The 21,973-nt window shown below is 33.2% G+C and overlaps 4 protein-coding genes and 1 non-coding gene across 10 annotated transcripts in view; 2 read left to right on the top strand and 3 right to left on the bottom strand.

Moving 5' to 3' along the window:
- LOC144843115 (uncharacterized) overlaps positions 1 to 1,235 on the bottom strand; it is a 52,748-nt gene extending 51,513 nt beyond the window's left edge. The window contains exon 1 of one of the 3 annotated variants that reach the window (XM_078699829.1): positions 958 to 1,235. The gene's annotated coding sequence lies outside the window, so the exon portion shown is untranslated. The remainder of the gene's footprint in view (positions 1 to 957) is intronic. The other 2 variants (XM_078699834.1, XM_078699833.1) reach the window with 2 other exon arrangements.
- Positions 1,236 to 1,414: 179 nt separating this feature from the next.
- On the top strand, positions 1,415 to 1,486 carry Trnaq-cug (transfer RNA glutamine (anticodon CUG)). Its single transcript has one exon. It is a non-coding gene; the product is annotated as a tRNA-Gln (tRNA).
- Positions 1,487 to 5,849: 4,363 nt separating this feature from the next.
- Positions 5,850 to 8,967, bottom strand: LOC144842223 (E3 ubiquitin-protein ligase TRIM45-like). Its single transcript, XM_078698633.1, has one exon. It carries the CDS (start codon positions 8,965 to 8,967, stop codon positions 6,781 to 6,783), a length of 2,187 nt encoding a protein of 728 aa, XP_078554759.1. The 3' UTR covers positions 5,850 to 6,780.
- Positions 8,968 to 9,496: 529 nt separating this feature from the next.
- LOC144843110 (E3 ubiquitin-protein ligase RNF14-like) lies at positions 9,497 to 13,858 on the top strand. Of its 4 annotated transcripts, none has more exons than XM_078699821.1 (7): positions 9,497 to 9,571; positions 10,171 to 10,408; positions 10,540 to 10,688; positions 11,191 to 11,709; positions 12,353 to 12,581; positions 12,802 to 12,974; positions 13,335 to 13,857. In XM_078699821.1, exons 2-7 carry the CDS (start codon positions 10,225 to 10,227, stop codon positions 13,542 to 13,544), a joined length of 1,464 nt encoding a protein of 487 aa, XP_078555947.1. In that variant the 5' UTR covers positions 9,497 to 9,571; positions 10,171 to 10,224; the 3' UTR covers positions 13,545 to 13,857. The 4 variants fall into 4 exon arrangements, with proteins under 4 accessions (XP_078555947.1, XP_078555948.1, XP_078555945.1 ...); XM_078699822.1 differs by having other exon boundaries at positions 9,514 to 9,608; positions 12,410 to 12,581; positions 13,335 to 13,858; XM_078699819.1 differs by having other exon boundaries at positions 9,514 to 9,608.
- Positions 13,859 to 13,952: 94 nt separating this feature from the next.
- The window catches only part of LOC144843106 (alpha-1,3-mannosyl-glycoprotein 4-beta-N-acetylglucosaminyltransferase A-like), a 36,606-nt gene continuing 28,585 nt past the window's right edge, over positions 13,953 to 21,973 (bottom strand). The window contains exons 10-14 of the mRNA XM_078699815.1: positions 20,519 to 20,626; positions 18,505 to 18,698; positions 17,808 to 17,968; positions 17,308 to 17,420; positions 13,953 to 17,174 (exon numbers count right to left, since the gene is read on the bottom strand). Coding sequence (XP_078555941.1) covers positions 17,142 to 17,174; positions 17,308 to 17,420; positions 17,808 to 17,968; positions 18,505 to 18,698; positions 20,519 to 20,626 — 609 coding nt within the window. The 3' untranslated portion in view covers positions 13,953 to 17,141. The remainder of the gene's footprint in view (positions 17,175 to 17,307; positions 17,421 to 17,807; positions 17,969 to 18,504; positions 18,699 to 20,518; positions 20,627 to 21,973) is intronic.

Below are 21,973 nucleotides of genomic sequence, written 5' to 3'. Positions count from 1 at the left end.
AGCATCCTCCCTTCTCCCTATGTCCTGAATACAATATGCAAAACTGACATCATTTTTTATCTTCAGCATCAAAACATATGATTTTTGATAGTCAGTCATTTGACTATGCATTCCAGAGTAGATAGATCATAGATTGGAACGCATAAAGAAATAAGAACAAATACACTATTTGTTATCATATTGATTAGGTTTTCCTGATCAATCTTTGCATACCTTGCATATCTAGTCATCGGCATGAACTAGATGGTTAGGGAGTGTTGTGAAGGTGTTAGGGAGTGTTATTAAGGTGTGAGGCAGAGTCGAGGTGTGAGGCAATGTTTCGTGCAAGTCATAATTTTGACCTTTTCCGCAGGATTTTTTTTCTCAATCATAACCAATTTTTTTTTTTCGGGCGGGCGCTACTAAGTAGATAGTGTCACTCAGTATATTTATTAAGTTATTACAATGTACAGTTAATAGTTCTTATGCGAAATGAATTGGAAGATGTACATTTTATTTGCATACAATTACAATACAATTAACAAATTGATACAATCATAAATAAAGATGTATAATAAATTGAGTGACATCATTATTAATTAAGCATTGGATTATGTAGCCTATAATATTGTATTGATGCTGAATAATAATATCAAATATAGATAATTTAAAATCACATATACACCTACACACTAAAGTAAGAACTTTAATTTCAATTAATTGCCTAACTTTCTTTACTTACTACACACCTACTAAGTCTAGGCTAGGTCTGACCTACAGTAGGTCACGATACAACAACGAACCTCACCCCGGCCGTCTTCCTCAGCCCTTTGCAGACGACACGCCCCTCACCCAGACGAACAGAAGTACCTTATTGTATGGGAGGCGATACAGCAGTACACAGTGAGAGTGACAACAAAACATAACTTTTTCAGGCCTAAACTAAGTATGTGCGCCTGGTGCACTTGGTCTACTTACAAGCAAGGCACGTGGAAACAGCCGTTTGGGCTTCAGAAACTTGTATGTTCAGCACACGTTGTAAATAGTAATAACTAAAAATATGACAGAAAATGTTGATAATTCATGTAATTTCAGGTAGGCTCTCAATCGTCCAAGTCCACTTGGCTCTGCTACGTACTTTGAACCGCTGAACATTGTTTATGGGCGAGACTAGCTATTGTGTGTTCTTACACTTTCCCATTGGCTACTTGTGGAATATCTCTTATGCCATATAAGGAAATAATATGAATGAAACAATCACGCGACAGTTATGAACACATTTATAGTAGTTATTTATCATAAAATGTATATCAGTTAGAACATAGAATTCTAATTCATCTATTGTAACACCAAATAGTATAAAATAAACTGTATTATGAAGATTTAATCTACGACCAATGTTCAAGTAGTCTAGATCCGTCTCGTCCTTTCAACCGGTCCCATGGTGTAACGGTTAGCACTCGAGACTCTGAATCTCGCGATCCGAGTTCAAATCTCGGTGGGACCTCATATTTTTATTTTTTTTATGAGCGTTTTTAAAGTTTAATAAGCGTCATTTGATTTATTTAGTCACTTTTGAATATAAAAATTTTTTTTTTAACGATCTGTTAACAGTATATGCCTAATTTCCAATTGGGGACTCGGAGGGAAAGAGAGGGACATAGTAATTTATTTGTTTAAAGTAATTTTTGTTATTCAATCCTTACTTTATGTTCATGGAGTAAATGTTTATTGTCTGTTCTTTTTTGTGTTTTGTTGTAATTTATTATGTTAAATAAAATAAATAAATAAAAAGGGACGGACAGCGCCAATGGTACAATTGCAATAATACAACATAGCCAAAAGTCCGTGTTTTCGAAGTAACCACTTAGCCAAGCCGCCCCGAGAGAATGTGTTGGGTATTTAACGTTATATTCTTTGACGCGTGTGTTATGCAATACATAGGGGGCGTTATTCTATTAGTATATTCAGAGCCATATATATAAAGAGTTACGACATTGGATTATAGTCACGTGATATGCAGATCAATTTGTGTCAAACTTGTCTCCGTTATTGCATGTAAAGTATAGGAGCAAGAAAATACTTTAAACTTTTTCTTATATTTAAAAAAATGTAATTGCACATTTTACGGTGAAATATCGATGTGCACAGCGTACAGAAGTACTTGCGGCAAAGAATATTGCGCGCGCGTGCGCTAGTACATTATAAAGTTCGATTGATTGATTTTGGAACGAATCATCCCATAACTACGTCCTATTAATAACAATTATGTAATATTTTCAATTCATAATGCATGCTTTGATGACTAAATAAAATAATAAAGTGTCGTGGATATATTTGTTAATATATTGAATAGGGTATGAACAATATTAAAATAATAAAGGCAAATTATTACAAATGAAATGATGAACGAGTCTCTGAAAGTTTGTGTCAAAAACACACAGAGAGCCATATACTGTATAAAAAGAGAGGTGAATTTGTGTGTTTTTTGTATTGGTTCATGCTTTGATGTATCCTGACTTGCATGTAGGCCCTAGCATTTATTCTTTTGTTATTATAGACACAATATATATACGTTACCAAATTAATACCATTAATAAAATTAATTACTAAAATAAAAACGGAATATAAGCGTTATTTCATAGACAAAAAAATCTAAAAATAATGCATGAACTATAGGAAAACGCTATACAAAAGAGACGCGCGCGCCCTCAGCGTGCGAATTCTTTGACACAAAAATGGCTTCTAATTTTCAATGTCGTAACTCTTTATATATATGGCTCTGAGTATATTATATACTATACAGCAAAATTCGTTTTACAAAACTATTGTTTCTAAAAAAAAAAGAGGGGATTGAATGAAAACGAATAAAACCGATGTTAATTGCGTTAAAAAATATAAATAATAAATGTTTGTCACAAAAAAAAAACACATAAAGAAATTAATTTTTTAAAAAAACGTCACGTTCTCGCTCGAACTCCAGTCTTGCTAAAAGTAATACAGTACAGTACTAAAATGACTATAGTATTATTATTTTATAATTTCGGTGATTATAAGACCACCAGAAAAGTAATGATTAAATTTATACATGTTAGAAATAGTGGAATCAAAAGGACTGGACAGCGCCAGTGGTTGGTTTGTGTTTTGTAGACAAATTAGCAAATTGTGTTTAAACGAAGTAACCACTTAGCCAAGCCAGCCCAATTGAAAATGGATGGTAAATAAGCTTATAACCATTTATTTCGTCATAATAAATATCGACTAACTGAGAAACTATAGATGGCAGTATTTAAATAAAACAAGGGTGGTAGTGATTCTATAATATTCGCTTTACAAAAAACTATTTAGCCTGTGTTTCTCTAAAAAAAATCAGAGGGAATTGAATGAAAACGAATATAACCGATGTTAATTGCGTTTAAAAAAAAATTATCAATGTTTGTTAAAAAAAACACAAAGTAATTAATTTGGTAACTAGGTACGTCCTCGCTTGAACTCACGTCTTGCCAAAAGTAATACAGTACTAAATAATATGTATGTATAGAGTATAATTATTGTATAATTTCGCTGATTACAAGGTGACCAGAATATTAATGATTAAATGTATAGGTAGGATAGGTTAGAAATAGTGAGATAAAAAGGACTGGACAGCGCCAGTGGTTGATTTGTGTTTGGACAAATTAAATATCTCTATCATATGAATTCATTTAAACGAAGTAACCACTTAGCCAAGCCAGTCCAATTGAAAACGGATGGTAAATAAGCTTATAACCATTTATTTCGTCATAATAAATATCGACTAACTGAGAAACTATAGATGGCAGTATTCAAATAAAACAAGCAGAGCCATTTTGAATTATTTTTGTTAAAATAATGATAATTAATTTTATAGATATATATATATATATGTCTATATCATATGAAACTGTAATAGTTCGATGCATTATCCACAATTGGCCAGCTGGTAGTAGGTAAAAATGTGTCTATTATAACTAGATATGCTGTTCATGCTGTTCGGAAATCGTCACAAAACAAGAACTAATGAAATAGGAACTATCTCAATTGGAGACCAAATAATCCCTCTTGTCCAGCACACCAAATTCCTAGGCATTGAAATCGATCACGAACTCAATTTTAAAAAACATATAAAAGAAGTTGAATTAAAAATATCCAAAAATATCGGTATTATTTATCGCCTTTCTTTTTTCCTTCCAAATTCAATCTTACATTCAATTTATTCCTCTCTTATCCTTCCTTTTATTACCTATTGTAATATTGTCTGGGCCAATAATTTTAAATCAAATCTCGATCAAATTCATAAGCTCCAAAAGAAGGCCGTACGCATTATCTCTGGCTCGCCACCCCTTGCTCATTCTGATCCCCTCTTAATAATTTAAATTGACATTAATAAGTTAATACAATATATCTTTGTTTACGAAGCTTTGCATTCTCTTCTTCCATCCAATTTATGCTTCTTCCTTAAAAACTTTAATTTTCACTCCTATTCTACTAGAACTTGCAACAAACTTCATCTTCCTCAGCCCAAACTTACGTTGCTTCAACACAACGTCCGTTATCGGTGTTAAAATATATAATAACCTTCCTCCTGAAATCATTGCAACCCCCTCCAGGAAAATTTTCTCTCATAAAGCCAACAAATTCCTTTTGTCAAAATATGATTTATACAATTTTTTTTTATACCATCCTCAGCTTTTATATCACATGATCGTTTGTTCTTTTTTTCGCTTTTTACTTGCCCTGTCCTGTCTGAGTGTTTGTGTACGTTAATGAATTTGTAATTTTTATTTATATCATTCATTTAGGGCTAGCTCGCCACAAGGTCTTTTGATTAATAGATTTCTGTTTTTCATCTGGCGTTACTTTTTGAGTTTTGCCCTCTTCCTTCATTTTACAATTTATATTGGATATTTGTTCTTATTTTGTGTGGGAGAAATAAATGTTGATTTGAATTTAAATTTGAATTTGAGATAAACTAGCTGAAGACATTTTGCTTACTTTCCTACTTACAAATTCATCTCTAATATAATGTCTATTAACCATGGGAAGTTTACAGCCGCTACATGTACTGAAATGCAACCATCATACACGCTGCATTTTCTATTTGCGTATTTATATGCTGATTAAAACATCTTTTGCATAAGATTTTGGACATTAACATTTTGTGTTGTCAAATACGAGCAGAGCTGATGAACAACAACGCAGTTAAGTACCATGGCTAATGTGCTTGCTCAAATCGTAATGCATTCAGCTCACTATGTCGGTCGGTCGGTTGGTCGGTAAACACTAACTTGATCACGCGACTGCAGCCATGTATATGGCCTTGTTTTTTATTTGTGTGTTTTATGCTAGATAAAAGAGCATTTAAGATTTAAGCTTTGGATGAAAACACTCACTTAGGCCATATAATCTTTACAACGTTGTTATATTAACTCTGAAGAAAAAAAAGTGGGTTTCTCATCATCGCCTCCAGAGCTGGTAATTGTATGTGGTTGTCTAAAAATGGTCAATGAGTACCATCACAAGGTTCTATGTTTCATAGAATCTATGTAACAGCTAAATAACATTAAAGTTGGAGTAGTACTAATGGATTAGTATGACACGCACACACACTCGCCTCTCCTAAACAAAAATCGAATTGAAAAAAAAAAAAACAGAAATCAACCAAATGTACACGTACAAAGTTGTTTGGTTTTTTTTTTATTAGATTAACTTTTCTATCAAAATAAACCAAACATTGTTTTATTTCTATATTAAAAAACACACTGCAATCAACAGGCACAACAACAGACATAACAGTTTGCTATGGTTTGGTAATATGGTAGTGATATGACATCAACATGTCCATGATGTTGTTGTCACATAAAGTTTGATAGCGTAGACAGAGCTTAAGACTTTGAAGACCGTATAGAAGGTCGATACGAGGTTATCTACTAATACAGTATAACACCCATACTATAAACCAAAATAATGGAAATTAACGGCCATTGTACTTTTGTACCATCGTACACTGTACCACTGTAGAATAATTTAATTATTTAAAGGTTCAACAAAATTCAATTAAATTTAACAAATGCGTCAATCTTCTTGCGCCGCATACGTACGAGTATACCATGATTAATATGTGGCGCCAATCATCCAACTACTGCGGCGGCGCATATGTATTAATCATGTTCATTATAAATAATGTTTTTATATGTTAGTACAGTATATATTACATTTATCCTACATCAATATTAAACCTCTACACTATTCAAAGAACACATTGTATAGTTCACATTATTATATTAAAGTAGTAATACATTATTAGTTTACAATAAAACATAAATTGAGGAATATGTAAAAACAATAGATAAATGGGCATCATGCTTTTAGTTCATCAGAAAACAAATATTTTATATTATACATTAATGTTCAAGATTTGTACAAACGAATGATTAACCAATACTTTGTGACGTCAATAATAAAACAAAACACATTATAGTAAATCGATGTTTACATTCATTTACTTTTTAGTGAGTCTTTAAAAGGAGCTTGGTAATTGCTATACTTCTCTTTCCCTTACATTTTGATAGTATGATTTTTTTTTTTATTTAATTGTCGTTTGAAATGAAACCAGAATTGACAGTATTACAATGTAAACGGTATTTATTAGACGTTAAGAGAATCTCTTTGACGATAAGCTTCCAACAGTATTATTGTGGTATAACATAACTTTATTCAGCCATTAGGAAAGCTGGTTTGTTTGTATTATAATTTAAGGCAGACAATGTCGTAGCATTTATTTTAATAATTGAATATTTTTACCGTGTTTCCACTTAACACTGCAACTCTTCGTGGATAATAAGATATGATGGACATTCCCGTTGGATTATATAGTTTATCTTCTTCATTAATATCTTTATCATCAATTCTTTTAATGAATTCCCCAGAGTTGCTGAAGAGCTGTAGTTTATCATCACTAGCTACTATGATATTGTCATCATCATCAACTTCTATTCCTCTTGGGTACATCACCTGACCATCGTCATCACCCTCATCAATAATGACTTTAGGACCTCTTGTTATTTGAGTTATGCAGTGATCCCGTGATGATACAAGAATGTTTTGTCTTGTAAGGGCAACATCGTATGACGAAGAACGTACTTCTGAGATGGTCTGGCCGCTTTCAATATTAAACTTGATTACATCAGAATTATTGCAGACATACACAGTATTCCATACTTCATCTACATGTATACCTCCTGGGTTAGTCAACTTATTCTCACCAACTGATTTGACAACTTCACCATCCATAGTGCATATCTTTATGCCCCTTGTACTACCACAGTCACTGAATGCTAAGTTATTATTTTTCATCTTAAACATTCTGTTAACTTTCACACCATTTGGTAGAATAGTCTTACAAATGTATTCCCCTGATTGCTTGTATCTGTGGATTGCATTGCTTTGGCGCGAAACAAGCAAGCAATCATCTCCATCTTTGACTACATCTACAGGTATCAAGTTACGATTACTATCTTCCGGAATTTGTACTGTTTGCATTAGTCCTGCTTGCTCTACTTTGACTGTCATTGGTGAATTCTGTATGGGTCTACCATCAATGCTAACATCGATTTGGCAAATCCCTGCAATTGTACATTTTTTTCTAACGATATAATGGTCTTCAGTGTTATCCTCTATTTGATCGATGTTAGTTTCTCCTGAAGGTTGTGTCCATGTTGCTTCCAAATCATTTATATCTAGATTACATTCAGCAGTTTTGATTATCTTAACGTCGATTACTTGATCGGTTGTCACACACTCAGGCGCGTCTAATTCAAGGGATAATGCTGCTTCTGATGTTTGTATTACACTACCAATATCCTCTTGCAATGAAGCATTCTGTTTTTTGTTTTTAACAAAATGTATGTCTACATCATCATCAGGTACTGCTCTTGGTGCTTCTTTGATTCTTATGTCCAGTGCTCTGACTATGCTATTTCCAGATGATATTGCCATTGCTCCGTCTCTCTCTTTTAGGTGATGAATCAAACAAATGTTTGTATTTATATCTGATATTGCTGTTGTCAGTTCTGCTATCTGGAAATCAGTTACTGTCTTTTTCTGGTTGTATATTGTCTTTACTTCCCTTTTAAGTGTTTCTCCACTTTCTTTTATTCTTGCTACCATTTCCTCTACATGGTTGTCAATATCCTCCAAACTCCTTTCTTTATTTTTTTCTAATTTCTTATCAATATCCAAAATTTCTTCAAGATCTTCATTCAGTTTACTTGTACACTGATTAGCAGCTTTTTCTAGTTCCTCTGATTTTTCCTTGATGGTTTTCAACTCATCTGATGATAGGCCTACATGCACCATGTGTTTATCCTTCCCTTCCCATTGCTTATGATTCGTGATTGAACAATGAATGCAAATGGGAATATTACATATTTTGCAAAATGAACTTAAAGGTTCATTGTGGATGGAACAAAGAGGTGGATGCATTACAATGATGTCTTTTACACTCATACATCGGACATCTTCCACTGGATGCAGCTTGTGATTCTCGAATGTTCTAATGTTCTTATGATGACCACTGCAATGGAGGCACAAAAACTGTCTGCAATCCTGGCAGTAGTTTTCAGAGTTGCCTTCTTTGCCACAAACACATGTCATCTGATCTGCATTTGTGAATTGTTCAATTGTTTCAAACAATTCAGTCACAGAGGTGTTTGGCGGTAGCCCCTGTAGACCCTCTTCTGGAATCGAACAAGATTTGGAGCAAGTTGGGCAGGATAATAATTCACCATTTCTGTTCACCCAGTCTTCGAGACATTTTAAACAGAACGTATGATGACAGCTAAGGTATTTAGGATTGTTAAGTCTTCCTTCGCATATGGCGCACTCAAGAGCCTTCTCATCAATAATAGGCCTACTACTAGCATGCTCAATATCATCTACGAGAAGCGTATCCAGCTGTTCTGAAGCCATTCTATTGTTCTGTGAATAGTAATTTAATCAAAAATAATTAAATGAAACGTTAGAGGCGTGTTTTTTAGCATTAGGCCTTCCGTACGTCAACAAGCTTGAAAAAAAAAATCAGACTTAGTGCCTTTTGGTTACCTGCTCCTCTAATCAATGTAGACTAGCCAAAAGGGCATCCGGATAGATATGATAGCAGGCTATCATGCCACACCTAATAATTAAAGACTAGTAGTAGTAGTACGAAATTTTCTTATAATTAATAGGCCTACTGTTGCTGATTTCTTCTTAAATAAGAAAAGATTATACTAATATAATATACAAACACTTTATTATTATTATTATTAATACATACGTCACATCATAATATATATATTATAGGCCTACCGTGTTTAGTTTAATCACTTAATTATTATTATTATTCAAAAAAATAAGGTTTTGGGAAATTCCCAAGTATGCATTAGTTGGTTTGTTATTTAATTTGGTACTTAACATTATTTCAACGTAAGCGGCGTATGTGATGCACGCGAAACAGAGCCATATATGGCGGTAGTGGTCACGCTCTATAGATTTTATGAATGACAGCAGGGAATAAACACGCTGAACAAACTGTGTAAAATAATTATAATACTGTACTAGGCTAGTAGTAGGTGTGTAAAAAAAGTAAAACACATACTAATAGAGTTAATAATATAATAATAATAATAATAATAATAATAATAGAGTTTAGTCAGTTCTCCAAGAGTAATAGGTAAAGGGGTCAAGTTCCTAGGTCTGGCCTAGCCTGCCCTAGGCTAGGCTAGATAGAGTAGTCAGGCTGGGTGGTAGGCTATAGGCTAGTTACTACTAGTAGTAAGTAGATAGAAGTATGTAGACTTAGCATGTAGGTCTAGGCTAGGCCTAGAGGCTGGATAGGCCCAGCTAGTTAAGTTAAGGCCAACTCAGACAGCGCGGACGAGTCAAGTCCAGACAAGACGTCTCGTCTACGACGCTGTCTGAGTTGGCCTTTATTAGTTAGTTGTAGAGTAGGCCTAGTAGTAGCTGGCTGGATGAGCCTCCTCCCTATAATTATACAGTACTAGTAGTATATCTACTGTTTAACTGACCCCCAGCCAGGGTCCAAACAAAGTGCACAATACAGCCTGTTTAACTTGCCCTAGAAAAGTCATGACTGGTTCTACTAAAAAATGTTAATAAATTTTTCTATTTCAGATATGCTGAAATTTAAAAGATAAATTGCATCGTCAAACTTTTTTAGCACCAAAAATGGAAAATGCAAATGAACAAGAAGATGAGTTACTCGCCCTTAGTAGTATCTATGAAGATGAGAAAATGTTCAGACCAGCAGACGACAAAAGAGGCGGGAAATTGACGTTACCGCTTCAGCTTCCACAACAACCGTTCTACATTACGCTTTCGGAAAAGCAGACAACAAAGGCTTTGAATCTTGGTAATATTTTGTTTACATTTTCTTCTATAATTACTTTGTGTTCAGGAACACAGCACATAGCCAAGATATTACAGCATTGTTTTTTTGTAATCTATATCATTATCAAACTGTTTTTTTGTCTAATATAATAGGTAGTAAGCTAAAGAAGACAGACGACGGTACTTACCTTTGCGTCAACCACTTACCACCCCTGGTGCTTCACTTTCAATATCCAAAGACATACCCAAGTGCTGATCCACCTTCATTCACTCTTCTCTCAAAATGGCTTTCTACAAAGATGGTTAGTAATGTGTATTATTACTATGTCTGCATTCCGAGTGGTTGATTGTATATTTACACGTTTTTTTTACATGTTTTCATACACATATTCATGAACCTTGCTAAATCTTGGTAGAAAAAATAGTTGGGGGCTGTTAAATTATTAGTGTGCATGTTCTGTGTTTGGTCAGTTAAATACCAGGGTAATTATGCATGTGCAGCAACAATACGGAACATCTCAGACATCAAAGACAGACCTCTTGCTAGTGTGTTTTTCTCAAAGAGTAAATAAAATTGTTACAACTTGTAACCTTTTGTAGATGTGAAAGGGATATTAGAGGTGGTAGTTATTATTGAAAACAATTATTAGGGAGTGGGAAGATGAGACTAGGTTTGTGGTTACCAGACATGTTTCTAAAATTACAGCCAAAAAAGCAAGACTAGAAAAAAATGTAACTAGTCCGTCGTATGTACAGTATATTCTAAAAATGTGAAACGTTTATGCCATGATATTTTTCTTCCAGTTGAGTCACCTGTGCTCTCAGTTGGACGACATATGGCTCGAGAACCAAGGAATGGTCATCATGTACTCTTGGTCAGAGTTCCTCATCAACGAAGCGCTTCCATTTCTAAAAATTACTTCCCCATACTTGTTAAACAGTCATTGTGAAAAAAGTACGTCAGAAACAAACACTGAATCACATCAAACAAATCCATCAAAAATGGATGAAAGGACAAAAACGGAAAAAGAGAAGCTCGACAGTCGAGCTATCCAAGATGTGGCGTCGCAAGAGCTACTTCTAAAATGCATCATTGAGTACGACAGAGAAGAAAGTAAAAATGTATTCCAAAAGAGTTATTTCATGTGCAGCGTTTGTTTTAATGAGAAACCAGGAAGTGATTGTATGAGGTTTCACGATTGCAGTCACGTGTACTGTAATGCGTGTTTGAAAAGTTATTTTGTGATCCAAATTAAAGACGGCAACGTTAAAAGTCTAGACTGTCCGGATCCAAAATGTGGGTCACAAGCAACACCATTACAAGTGAGTTAACCGACACTAACAATTGTATAAGAAGTGATGTTTTGTTTTTATATATTTAGGAAAATTGCGAATTCATTCACTATCCTCCTTAAAGGTGGAAATTCTGTTCACAAGACAAACATATACACAAAATGCTCTACATAAACAAAGTCTTGTTACAAGTCTAAATGTATTTGACACATACAGTACAGTAACACTTATATTGGGGAGTTTTTGATTTGCGTTGACCGAAGAATGTCTTGTTTTTTCGCTGTGCTCATGTGGGGATATTGGGATGCGTGTCCTTGTCCATAGTTGGTGTTGATGGTTTCTAGGTCCAGGTGACGACCGACGACACACTAATTTCGACACTCTTAGGCCATGTTTCCGCAGCCAAAAACGAATAAATAATTAACCGATAAACTGCCTATGAAAACGGAGTTTAACCGATTCCATTCGGGAAAAATTAACCGATAATTATTTCATTAAAATCGGATAATTATCAGATAATTGCGATAATTTTTAACCTTTGACCAGAAGGACAAGTTGTTGCGCTGTGATTGGGCATCTGGTTGTTTGGTTATGACTGATCATGCGCAAAAAATTAACCGACAATTTTGTCTTGGCTGTAGAAACATGGCCTTAAACTGTAACTTCTTTTTAGGTTCACACTTTGGTAGGAAATGATTTGTTTGCCCAATATGATCGTCTTCTACTACAGTCTTCGTTACAGAGCATGGATGATATTGTCTACTGCCCTCGCTTGGAATGTCAAACACCTGTGATGATGGAGAAAGGGTCAAATTTGGGTCAATGCCCTAAATGCCATCTAACATTTTGTTTCTTCTGCCGCATGACGTATCATGGTGTATCACCTTGTAGAGTACGAAAAGGTTAGTTGATTCGACAAGGATGTTCTTAAGTTCTGTCTATACACTATCAAACTAGTGTGATATTCCCAAATATGGTAGTGATATGACATCATCGTGTCCATATATGTGTGCATCACATTTTTTTGTCACATAAAGTTTGATAGTGTAGACAGAGCTTTATGATAACTTGCACAAAAATCATTATTTAGAACATACAAAAACTGAGCTTATTTTTCCACAGACGAGCTACAGAAAATCAGAACAGAATACGAGAATGGCGACGAGAGTAAAAAGTTATATTTAGAACATCGTTATGGGAAACGAACAATTCAAAAAGCACTTGAAGATTTTTATAGTGAAGAATGGCTAAATAGCAACAGCAAAAAATGCCCTTCATGTGGAACACACATACAGGTAAATACTATTCTTTGGGTGACAGGGAAAGAAAGGGTTAAAATTGATGAGAATACATTCATACTAATAATACTATATTATGTGGGTACAATATAAAGAATGTTTAACCAAGGCAATCTAACAGCAGGATACTGAGCTTGCCTTGCCAAGATAGGAACTTGTAACAGTCCTTTGATCTTATGTCTGGCTGCGACAAATACCAACAGTACTCTACTATGTACATATTCTCCATGGTGTGGAACTGATCAGTGTCACAGCCACAGATAAACCCTTTGATCTCCGGAGCTCATCAGGGAGCCAAGTTAGCTGGTGTGTTTTTCAAGTTTTTTTTGCAATAAATTTGTTTTTTTCCCTTCCCAGAAAATTGATGGTTGCAACAAGATGACATGTACAAAGTGTCGAACTTATTTCTGTTGGTTGTGTTCTAACATTCTTTCCTCCAGTAATCCATATAGTCATTACAACAGCCCGTCTGCACCTTGTTTCAACCAACTCTTCCAGGGAATGGAGGACAATTTGATGGATGAAATTGAAGAATTGCAAAATGCATTATTAGCAGAGTTAGGATAAGAACATAGAATTAATAATATATAAAGAATAATATAATAATGGTTAATGTCACAACAAGTTGTAAACGCTCATAAAATATGTGTGTAACATGCTGATTAAATTATGAAGATTAGCATAAAATAAAAACAAAAAAGTTTTAATTTAATTTCAAAAATTATTTTTAATTTAAAAATTATGATTTTGAGTAGTATTATTTATTTATATTTTTTTGTCTTCCATTGTTGGTTCATGCTTCATGTAAAAGTTAATACTGCCTATCTCAAATTATTATTTGAGATTATATGTTATATCTTATAATAAAGAAAAATGTATAGAAGATATCTTCTTTTAGTGTGTTTTGTCGTTACTTATGAGGCCTAATTATAAGGTGTGCTATCCACAAGGCTGAGGAAACATCTCAACACACAATTCAAGTGATCTATTATATACTATTTATTCAGACATATTTTGCAAGAACATTTTATAAAAGATTCAGTTTAATTGCAATAAAAAAATATTAATAAAATTATCTAAGTTTTAGCAGGAAATTAAATTATTTTACATCTCCCTGGTTTTAGTTTGCTCTGATATAGTGTGGTCCATTTTAAAGTGATTAAATTATGAGTAAAAGATAAAAATATTCCCACCTAAAAAACCAGCAATAGGCATTGAAAAAAATATTACTAGATAAAGCCTAAAAACATGTGTGCATTGGCCATTTAAAAGTTGTAGTTTAAAATACATCTCTGAACTACAGTAGAACTTCACCGTTGGGATTCCCCGTTGGGATTCCCCGTTCGGATTCCCCTATTTCTGTGAAATGAATGAGGGGGACATTATCGGGTACCCAAGGTGTCCCCTTAAATCTCTGTCTACACTATAAAAAAAAGTGTGATGTGTCCAAATATGGTAGTGATATATCATCATGTCCATATATGGGCACATCACATTTATTGTAAAACTAGTTTGATAGTGTTCTACTGTAGTTTGTGTATATGTTGTGCAACAATTACCATTAAATTATAGAACTTTACATAACAATAAATAAATCTATATGCATAGAAAAACATCATAAAAACAATACATTTAAATTGTTTTAATGACACTATAAATCTTTATCTACAAACTACCATTTTATATTAGAAAACCCAAATGCGCAATAACTAACAATTTAAAGGAAAAACTAAACAAATTCTTAGGCGTAGGTAGTGGCACTGTTTGTTGGCTAAAACCATAGTTAAAGCAAAAACTTTAAAGCAATGGTTTTACTAAAGTGCCGCCACAAGATTGGCGATTCTTAGGCCGTGTTTCCACAGCATGACACACATCGGTTCATTTTTGGCTACGGAAACACAGCCTTAAATGCCACTCATGAACGACTGGACGTCCATTTTTTTTTAAATTTATGATTTACTTAAATTTTGCTCATTGAGTATCACAAAAATACAAAATAACAAGATTTTTAAATTACTAATCAGATATGTAAATGTGTAGTATAAACTTAACTTAATGTATTCACGGTACAAAATAAATATAATTAAATTAAACACTGAAATTATACAAATTACAATCTGTTTCTTTGGCTGCTGTTAATTTATATGGAGAATAAGAGACTTGTAGAGTTGTGCATCCATGCGTAACTCCACGTTTTAATTCAATAAATGGATTCATAACCCGATATTCGGCCATTTTGTCTATCACGTGAAAAGTACAGTATGATACACTTTCCGTGAATAAGCAGAATGCATTATGTCAAACTTCACACTCGAATAAACAAATTTAAAACTGCAAACGTTAATAAACAAATTTCTCATTTTGTTTGTCAGTAATCATGATTACAATTATGATAAATAATGTAATTTCTAAATATTTTTTAATTATATTAATTTATTTTTGTCACTTTGTCATTTTTGGTAGTTGTTTCAATTTACCTACTATACCATACTGGTTTTTAAAAAATATTTTTGTTGATTTCTTTAAAATTTATAATTAATTTAGTTTAATAATATAACATATCACATAAACAATTTCACAAAAACATCTACCTACTAAATAAATTGAAATTTGGTCAAATATTTATAAAATATATAAAAATTACTTGGCATCAATATATCTATAATTAGTTACCCCTAAAAAGCATAAATTATTTATTTTACCACTTTTATAGTTTTAATTAATTTATTGTATGTGCATAATAATTGGTAAATAACAAATAATATCTTTAATTGTAAAGTTTACCAAAATGATCAATATTTTAAAATACATTTATAAAAATTGATGTTCATTTCGATACACATATTTTTTTATTTACTTCTCAAATTAGAAGGGGTTCCTTGCCTTATCCAAATCAATGATGGATGCAACTGTTAAGCCCCGTCTACACTATCAAACTTTATGTGACAAAAAATGTCATGTACCCATATATAGACATGATGATGTCATATCACTACCATATATGGGCACATCACACTTTTACACTAGTTTGATAGTGTAGACAGAGTTATAGAAATATCTAGAACTACAAAACAATCTAGATTTCTAGACGATGTGTCTTGAGGTCTGTATCCCTAGTTCATTAGTTTGTTTGGTAAAAAACGTTTATGTCCTTCACGTCTAGAATCGAGGACTCGTACATCAAAAGAAATCTAGCATGGCTACAAGAATTATCCAACATGCCTAACAATGCATAACACATGGCCTTTCATACGTACCCAGTAATAGTAGTTTTAAACAAGCCACAATGACTTTGCTACTTTAAAAAACTGTAGATAATAAGATAAATCAAGTTTTTTTTTTAAGTTGATGGTAATGGAATGTTCATTTTTGATTCGCTTCACTGGTTTATCATTTCCTGAAATCTTATTGGCCGGATTTTTTAGATTCATTTAGAACATTTTGGTGCTAAGTTGTTTTAAGACAGAAAACAGAAAATGTAATTAATTAATAATTAATGTACGACTCTGGTCTACACCCACCTTTGACCCAACGAAGAGTCAAGAGTAAAATGGGTCTAGAACAAAGGACAAAAGAATTGGTTATTTGGATTTAATACTAGTATATGCCAGGGCAGGGTGGGCTTACCATATACCACATGGTGGGCTTACCATATACCACATGGTGGGCTTACCATATACCACATGGTGGACTTACCATATACCACATGGTGGGCTTACCATATACCACATGGTGGGATTACCATATACCACATGGTGGGCTTACCATATACCACATGGTGAGCTTACCATATACCATATGGTGGGCTTACCATATACCACATGGTGGGCTTACCATATACCGCATAGTGGGCTTACCATATACCACATGGTGGGTTCATACTCAGACGTGGGTTTATACTCGATCTTTGCAATCTCTTCTCGCCCTTTTGTTGTTAAAGATTACTTAATAATTTAGGATTAATTTAAGTTATTGCTCGGATGGACAGTTTAAAAAATCACCTACACCCTAAATATTGTTTCCAAACACCTACTGAATAAAACAACCAATAATACCCTATCTTTTTATAAATTATCTACAATAAAATTGATTCTGTACATGTTTAAGGATGAGATTATGTACAACTGGAATGATATAAAGGTTAAAGGTCAGGTCAGGCCTAGGTCACCTTCTCCTTTTAGCTGGTACTATACGTATCTGAAATAACAAAAACAGCTCATTTTAACAACATGCGACATTCGGTTTCAAATCAACCTCTCAGCTCACAGTTATACAACATCATAAGTCATTCAATGATTATCTAAATAAAGTATATCAACAATCAACTTACATCACTTAATATAACCCATGCCTTTGCATTACTTTGGACTCTCAGACGAATTTCTTGTACTTTATCTAATTTTTTATCCATATCACCCATAATTCTACCATCTTTAAATTCTCCTGTAAAAACAAAGTTTTTTTTAAACAGATTTCTTTAGACATTCATCCCACTATCACTATATACGAGCGAGTATAGTTCCAGGGGCAAAATGTTGGAAAAAAGTAGGTGTGGGATTATATTGGGATTGGATTAACTATAAATTTACCCAAGTATTTATCCAAATTTAGCAGTGGGATTATACTTGTGGATTATACTTGGGACATATTATACACAGTACTAGTTTCTGGCCAAGCAGCTTACCATTCAGAGTAACAAAGACAACACATGACAACTTAACTGACCAGCCCATGTTACTCAAATTCCCTCCAACTAAACTGACCAACATCTGGTAAATGATCGATTATAACTGATCCCTCAAAATCAGATAATTCATACATTTGACTAACCTATTTGAATGTATCCATCATTAGTATGTTTTGATTTATTATCTTCGTCTGTTTCTAGTAAGCCTTCTTTCTTTTGCTGTTGATAACTTGGCATCACCTCTACAGTAGTATTTGTGAATATATCGCCAGGATGGTCAGCGTTACCACTCACAAAACGATAACTAATAATGAAAAAAATAATGTCAATTGTAATAATAACAACAATACACATTTATATAGCGCCCTTTTCATCAATAAAACATGTTCAAAGGCGCTTTACGTATTAAAGGACAACTTCACCGAGAACCATATTTTGACAACGTATTTAGGATGTACATATGATTTCAGAACAATTGTGAGATTTACGGTTTTGTTGCGCTCGTCGTACAGCCGTAAATTACTGTGATCTCATGTGTGCTTAGAAAGTTTCTACCTCATGAGTTTTCACTGTTGTTAACATACAAGAGAGGTACAGTACCTGTCATTTCCATTGCTAATTTGACCTGTATGAGCACAATGCAGTTTATCCATCCTATTAATAATATCCTAGTGAGTTTTCTGGATGAATAAAAATAATGTTTTTTTACCCTGAATTTACCTTGAATATTCGGGACTTAGAGAACTGTGCTCATTTGTCCCTCAAACATTACAGCATCCTCTTCCGACTTATACGGGCAGAACTTTAAATGGTGGCTTTAAACTTTAAATATGTACGTACCTTATTATCTTAATTGGCGGGTTGAAGATAAACCTTACAACTGAACCAGCTTTTGGAAGTATACCCCAGAAAATGTCCTCTCCTTTATATGCTTTCTCCAAGGTGTACTTCTGATAGGGCTTAATTGTTGTTGATATCTCAGCTGGAGGGTTTAAGCTATGCTGTGGTAATTTACCCTTTCCAAAATCTTTATCCTGTAAATGTAAACACATATAATTGTTATATAAATTGTATTTCAATAGCAAGATATATAGTCTTTCCCTGTGAGTTTTACCTTCATATTAAAGATGTATTGTCCCCCTGAAAAATAATTTTAACAATTTTTGTTGTTGCATATGCCATTTTCATTTCACTTAATAGTTAATAAAATAAGATCTAAACAAAATTAATTTACCTGAAAAAACTGTAATTTAAAGCAAAAAATGGCTAAATTGGCTGGCGGACAATGGATTTTTGGTTGAATTTAACCATATATTATGTTATTTTATAAGTGAAAACATCCATTTTCGTTTTTTTTTTCTACGGAAGTGATTCACTTTATTAAAACTACAAAATAACCTATTCAAAGTCTGATATAATTAATCTTCATTTTTCATGTTTTTGGGGGACAATACATCTTTAAGCTTTAAGCTTGGCTGACACTTGGACGCAACGCATAAGAGCGTTTCAAGTAATTTGTCCAATCATGGTACAATGGATCATTCATGATTGGGTAACTCACTTGTGATTGGTCAAACAATACTTGACTCTTCCACCATGATATTTAAAAAAGATTCTTTAGCATAAAGAGTGTCATTCACTGATAGTGACTATGATACTGAACTTATAATTTGAAAAAAAAAAATCCTTAAAAGTTATAATGCATGTCAATTTTTTTTCAAAACCAAAACATGCAAATCTAAAAATAAATACCAATTTGTTAATTATTTTAAAATTAAAAATTAAATTAAAATTGAACAAAATAGTAAAGTTAGAGAATAATTAAATTAACAAATTAAGTAAAATAATCTGGAAAATTTTAAAAAACCAAAAAGGAAAATCAGTCCTTAATTAAAAAAAATTTCATTCACAATTAAAACCATCATGATGAGAGTCCTAAATGAGATGCTTTCTAAAGAAGACTTTGTCACATGGTACCAAAAGTTAGGAGCGGTGGAGCATAATAAACTTATCTGCATCCTACAAACCAATATTTACCATCTACTGTATTACTATAATTTGAATGATTGCAGCATACAGTAGCTATCACAACAGTGATTGGTTTGTAGGCATGTGTGAACGTTTGTTATGCTCCAGTGCTTTGAAACTGTTATTAAGTATTGTATGTAGAAATGTATCAGAAGTAAACAGGATGTCAGAGTAGAATCATAAACAGCTTCTTTGAAAGACGCAAACCAGGTTTTTATAAAAATGTCTTACTGTGTGATAGTACATCTGGTGCGTTAAAATATCGGTCCTGCAGCAAAGTATTAACATCAAGTGTGAGCTACGTTAGAGCTGTTTATATAACACCTAAATAAATTCCTATCATTTGATTGGACGAATGTGGGTCACATGACGTGCAATAGTACGCACTATTAAATGATCGTTTGATAGTACTTTTTTTAGTCTTTCGCGTTTGGAAAATATTTTGTTTTATACCTAATGCTTTTGAAATACAACAGCGCCACCTCTTTTGTAATTTGAATGTTATGACTGGTTTTTCGCGATGGAAGTACATTTCTGGAGAGATACTATATGTACTAATTTAGATCAAAAAGGCATTTAAATTAGCTTTAAATCATTTGTAGGATTTTGATTAATTAATGGGAACATCTCCACAAGACGTGGAATCGCGTGGTGTCTGTTAAGAGCATGCTCTTAACAGACACCTGAACTGATCGTGTCACAGCCACAGAAAAAACCCTTTGATCTCCAGAACTCAGCATCCTGTGGTTAGATTGCCTTGGTCTACCTATCTCTGTCTGCATATATGGTTTTTATGTATTTGACAAATATGGTGTTCATACAGTACCTTAAGTTTTTGAAGTTTGCCCTTTAATGATGAGTGCGTACCAACGTGCTGATATAACGATGGTTTAAAGCGTATACGAAGCTGTGCTTTCTGTCTTGTGCAATGTTTCTGTAAAAAGACAATGAAAATATTCAAGCATTAATTGTGTAGCTTATCAACAAGATTTGATTCAATATATTTTTTTTTTTTTACCATATTTAATGAGGGCGATCCATCCAGCAATTGCTGATCGTTAGGGTCCCTCCGAGGTTCAAAAGACATATACACAAGATGCTCTACATAAATAAAGTCTTATTTAAGTCTTTGGAGTAGAGTTGTAATTTTGTCCTCATAAAAAATCCTGACATGTGACGGGACTTGAACCCAGGACCCTTGGAGTGGTAGCCAAGCATCATAACCACCAAGCCAAAACTCCAACTCAAGAGTATATTCTTCCACTTCTAATGAATACAACATGATTTATAAAGTGGATGGATATATGAAATCCCAATAAATTGCTTGTTAAAATTACATACAGTAATGTTTACATCATTTTCTACAATAGAACAAAATGAACTGGTGTTAAACATGTTCAATGTTTTTGGCGATGTCAGCGTGCCATACTGATATTATTTATTTTTGCATCCACTTTTAATCTTAATATAATAATGCGCTCTTTTAAAAAATTTATGCCCAAAAGCAGATGATAAAAATGTTCAATTCTCAATTTTATATTAATAATTTACAATAGTTGTAATATTTCACAAAAACTGAAATAAATAAATACATGTCTGTATATAATTATGTAGTGATATCTACTGGTGTTTACAATGCTAGAATTTCATAACACACAAGTATAAAATGTAATTGCCTTGCTTGAAAGATTCATAAAATTGTATTATTGTATAAGTTTAATCGTATATCCTATGCCTTTTGGATGTCGTTAACTGTAATTATGGACATATGACTGCACATTCTTAACACATGACTTTTTAATTTGCATTCTATAAGAAAGAAATCAATATGAGGGTATTTTCCATCTACAGTAGTTCCGATATAAAATGTCGCTAAAATGATTGCCAAGTTCAATTCAAGGGCATTATCTGCTCTTTTAAATCAATGAAAATTTAGTTTTAAAAACCCTCTATTTAGTAGCGGAAATATAAAAATAATAATGCATCTATACAGCATATGATCCTATTATAAGTGCATTAGATGAATAACCTCTATTGTCAAAGCACTGCAGTTAAATAAAGGGTGTAGTTGAATAAGAATTTTAGTTGAATAGACGTAGGAAAATTAGCACTGTAGTTGAATAAGTACTGTAGTTGAATAAGTACTGTAGTTGAATATGTACTGTAGTTGAATAAGTACTATAGTTGAATAAACACTGTAGTTGAATAAGCTCTGTATTATTCGAATATGCACTAGTCAAACAAGCGCTGTAGTTGAATAAGCACTGTAGTTGAATAAGAA

Source organism: Antedon bifida, chromosome 5 (assembly GCF_963402885.1).
Source record: "Antedon bifida chromosome 5, ecAntBifi1.1, whole genome shotgun sequence".
Taxonomy (NCBI): Eukaryota; Metazoa; Echinodermata; class Crinoidea; order Comatulida; family Antedonidae; genus Antedon; species Antedon bifida.
Note: the sequence above shows the minus strand (reverse complement) of the source record. Positions and strands in the feature narration are given on the sequence as shown.

Bases quoted from the DNA above. Each gene is read 5' to 3' on its own strand.
- LOC144842223 (XM_078698633.1), bottom strand. From the start codon at position 8,967: ATGGCTTCAGAACAGCTGGATACGCTTCTCGTAGATGATATTGAGCAT.
- LOC144843110 (XM_078699821.1), top strand. From the start codon at position 10,225: ATGGAAAATGCAAATGAACAAGAAGATGAGTTACTCGCCCTTAGTAGT. The intron at 10,689-11,190 runs GTTAGTAATGTG...TTTTTCTTCCAG, and splicing joins AATGGCTTTCTACAAAGATG to TTGAGTCACCTGTGCTCTCA. The intron at 12,975-13,334 runs GTAAATACTATT...TTCCCTTCCCAG, and splicing joins CATGTGGAACACACATACAG to AAAATTGATGGTTGCAACAA.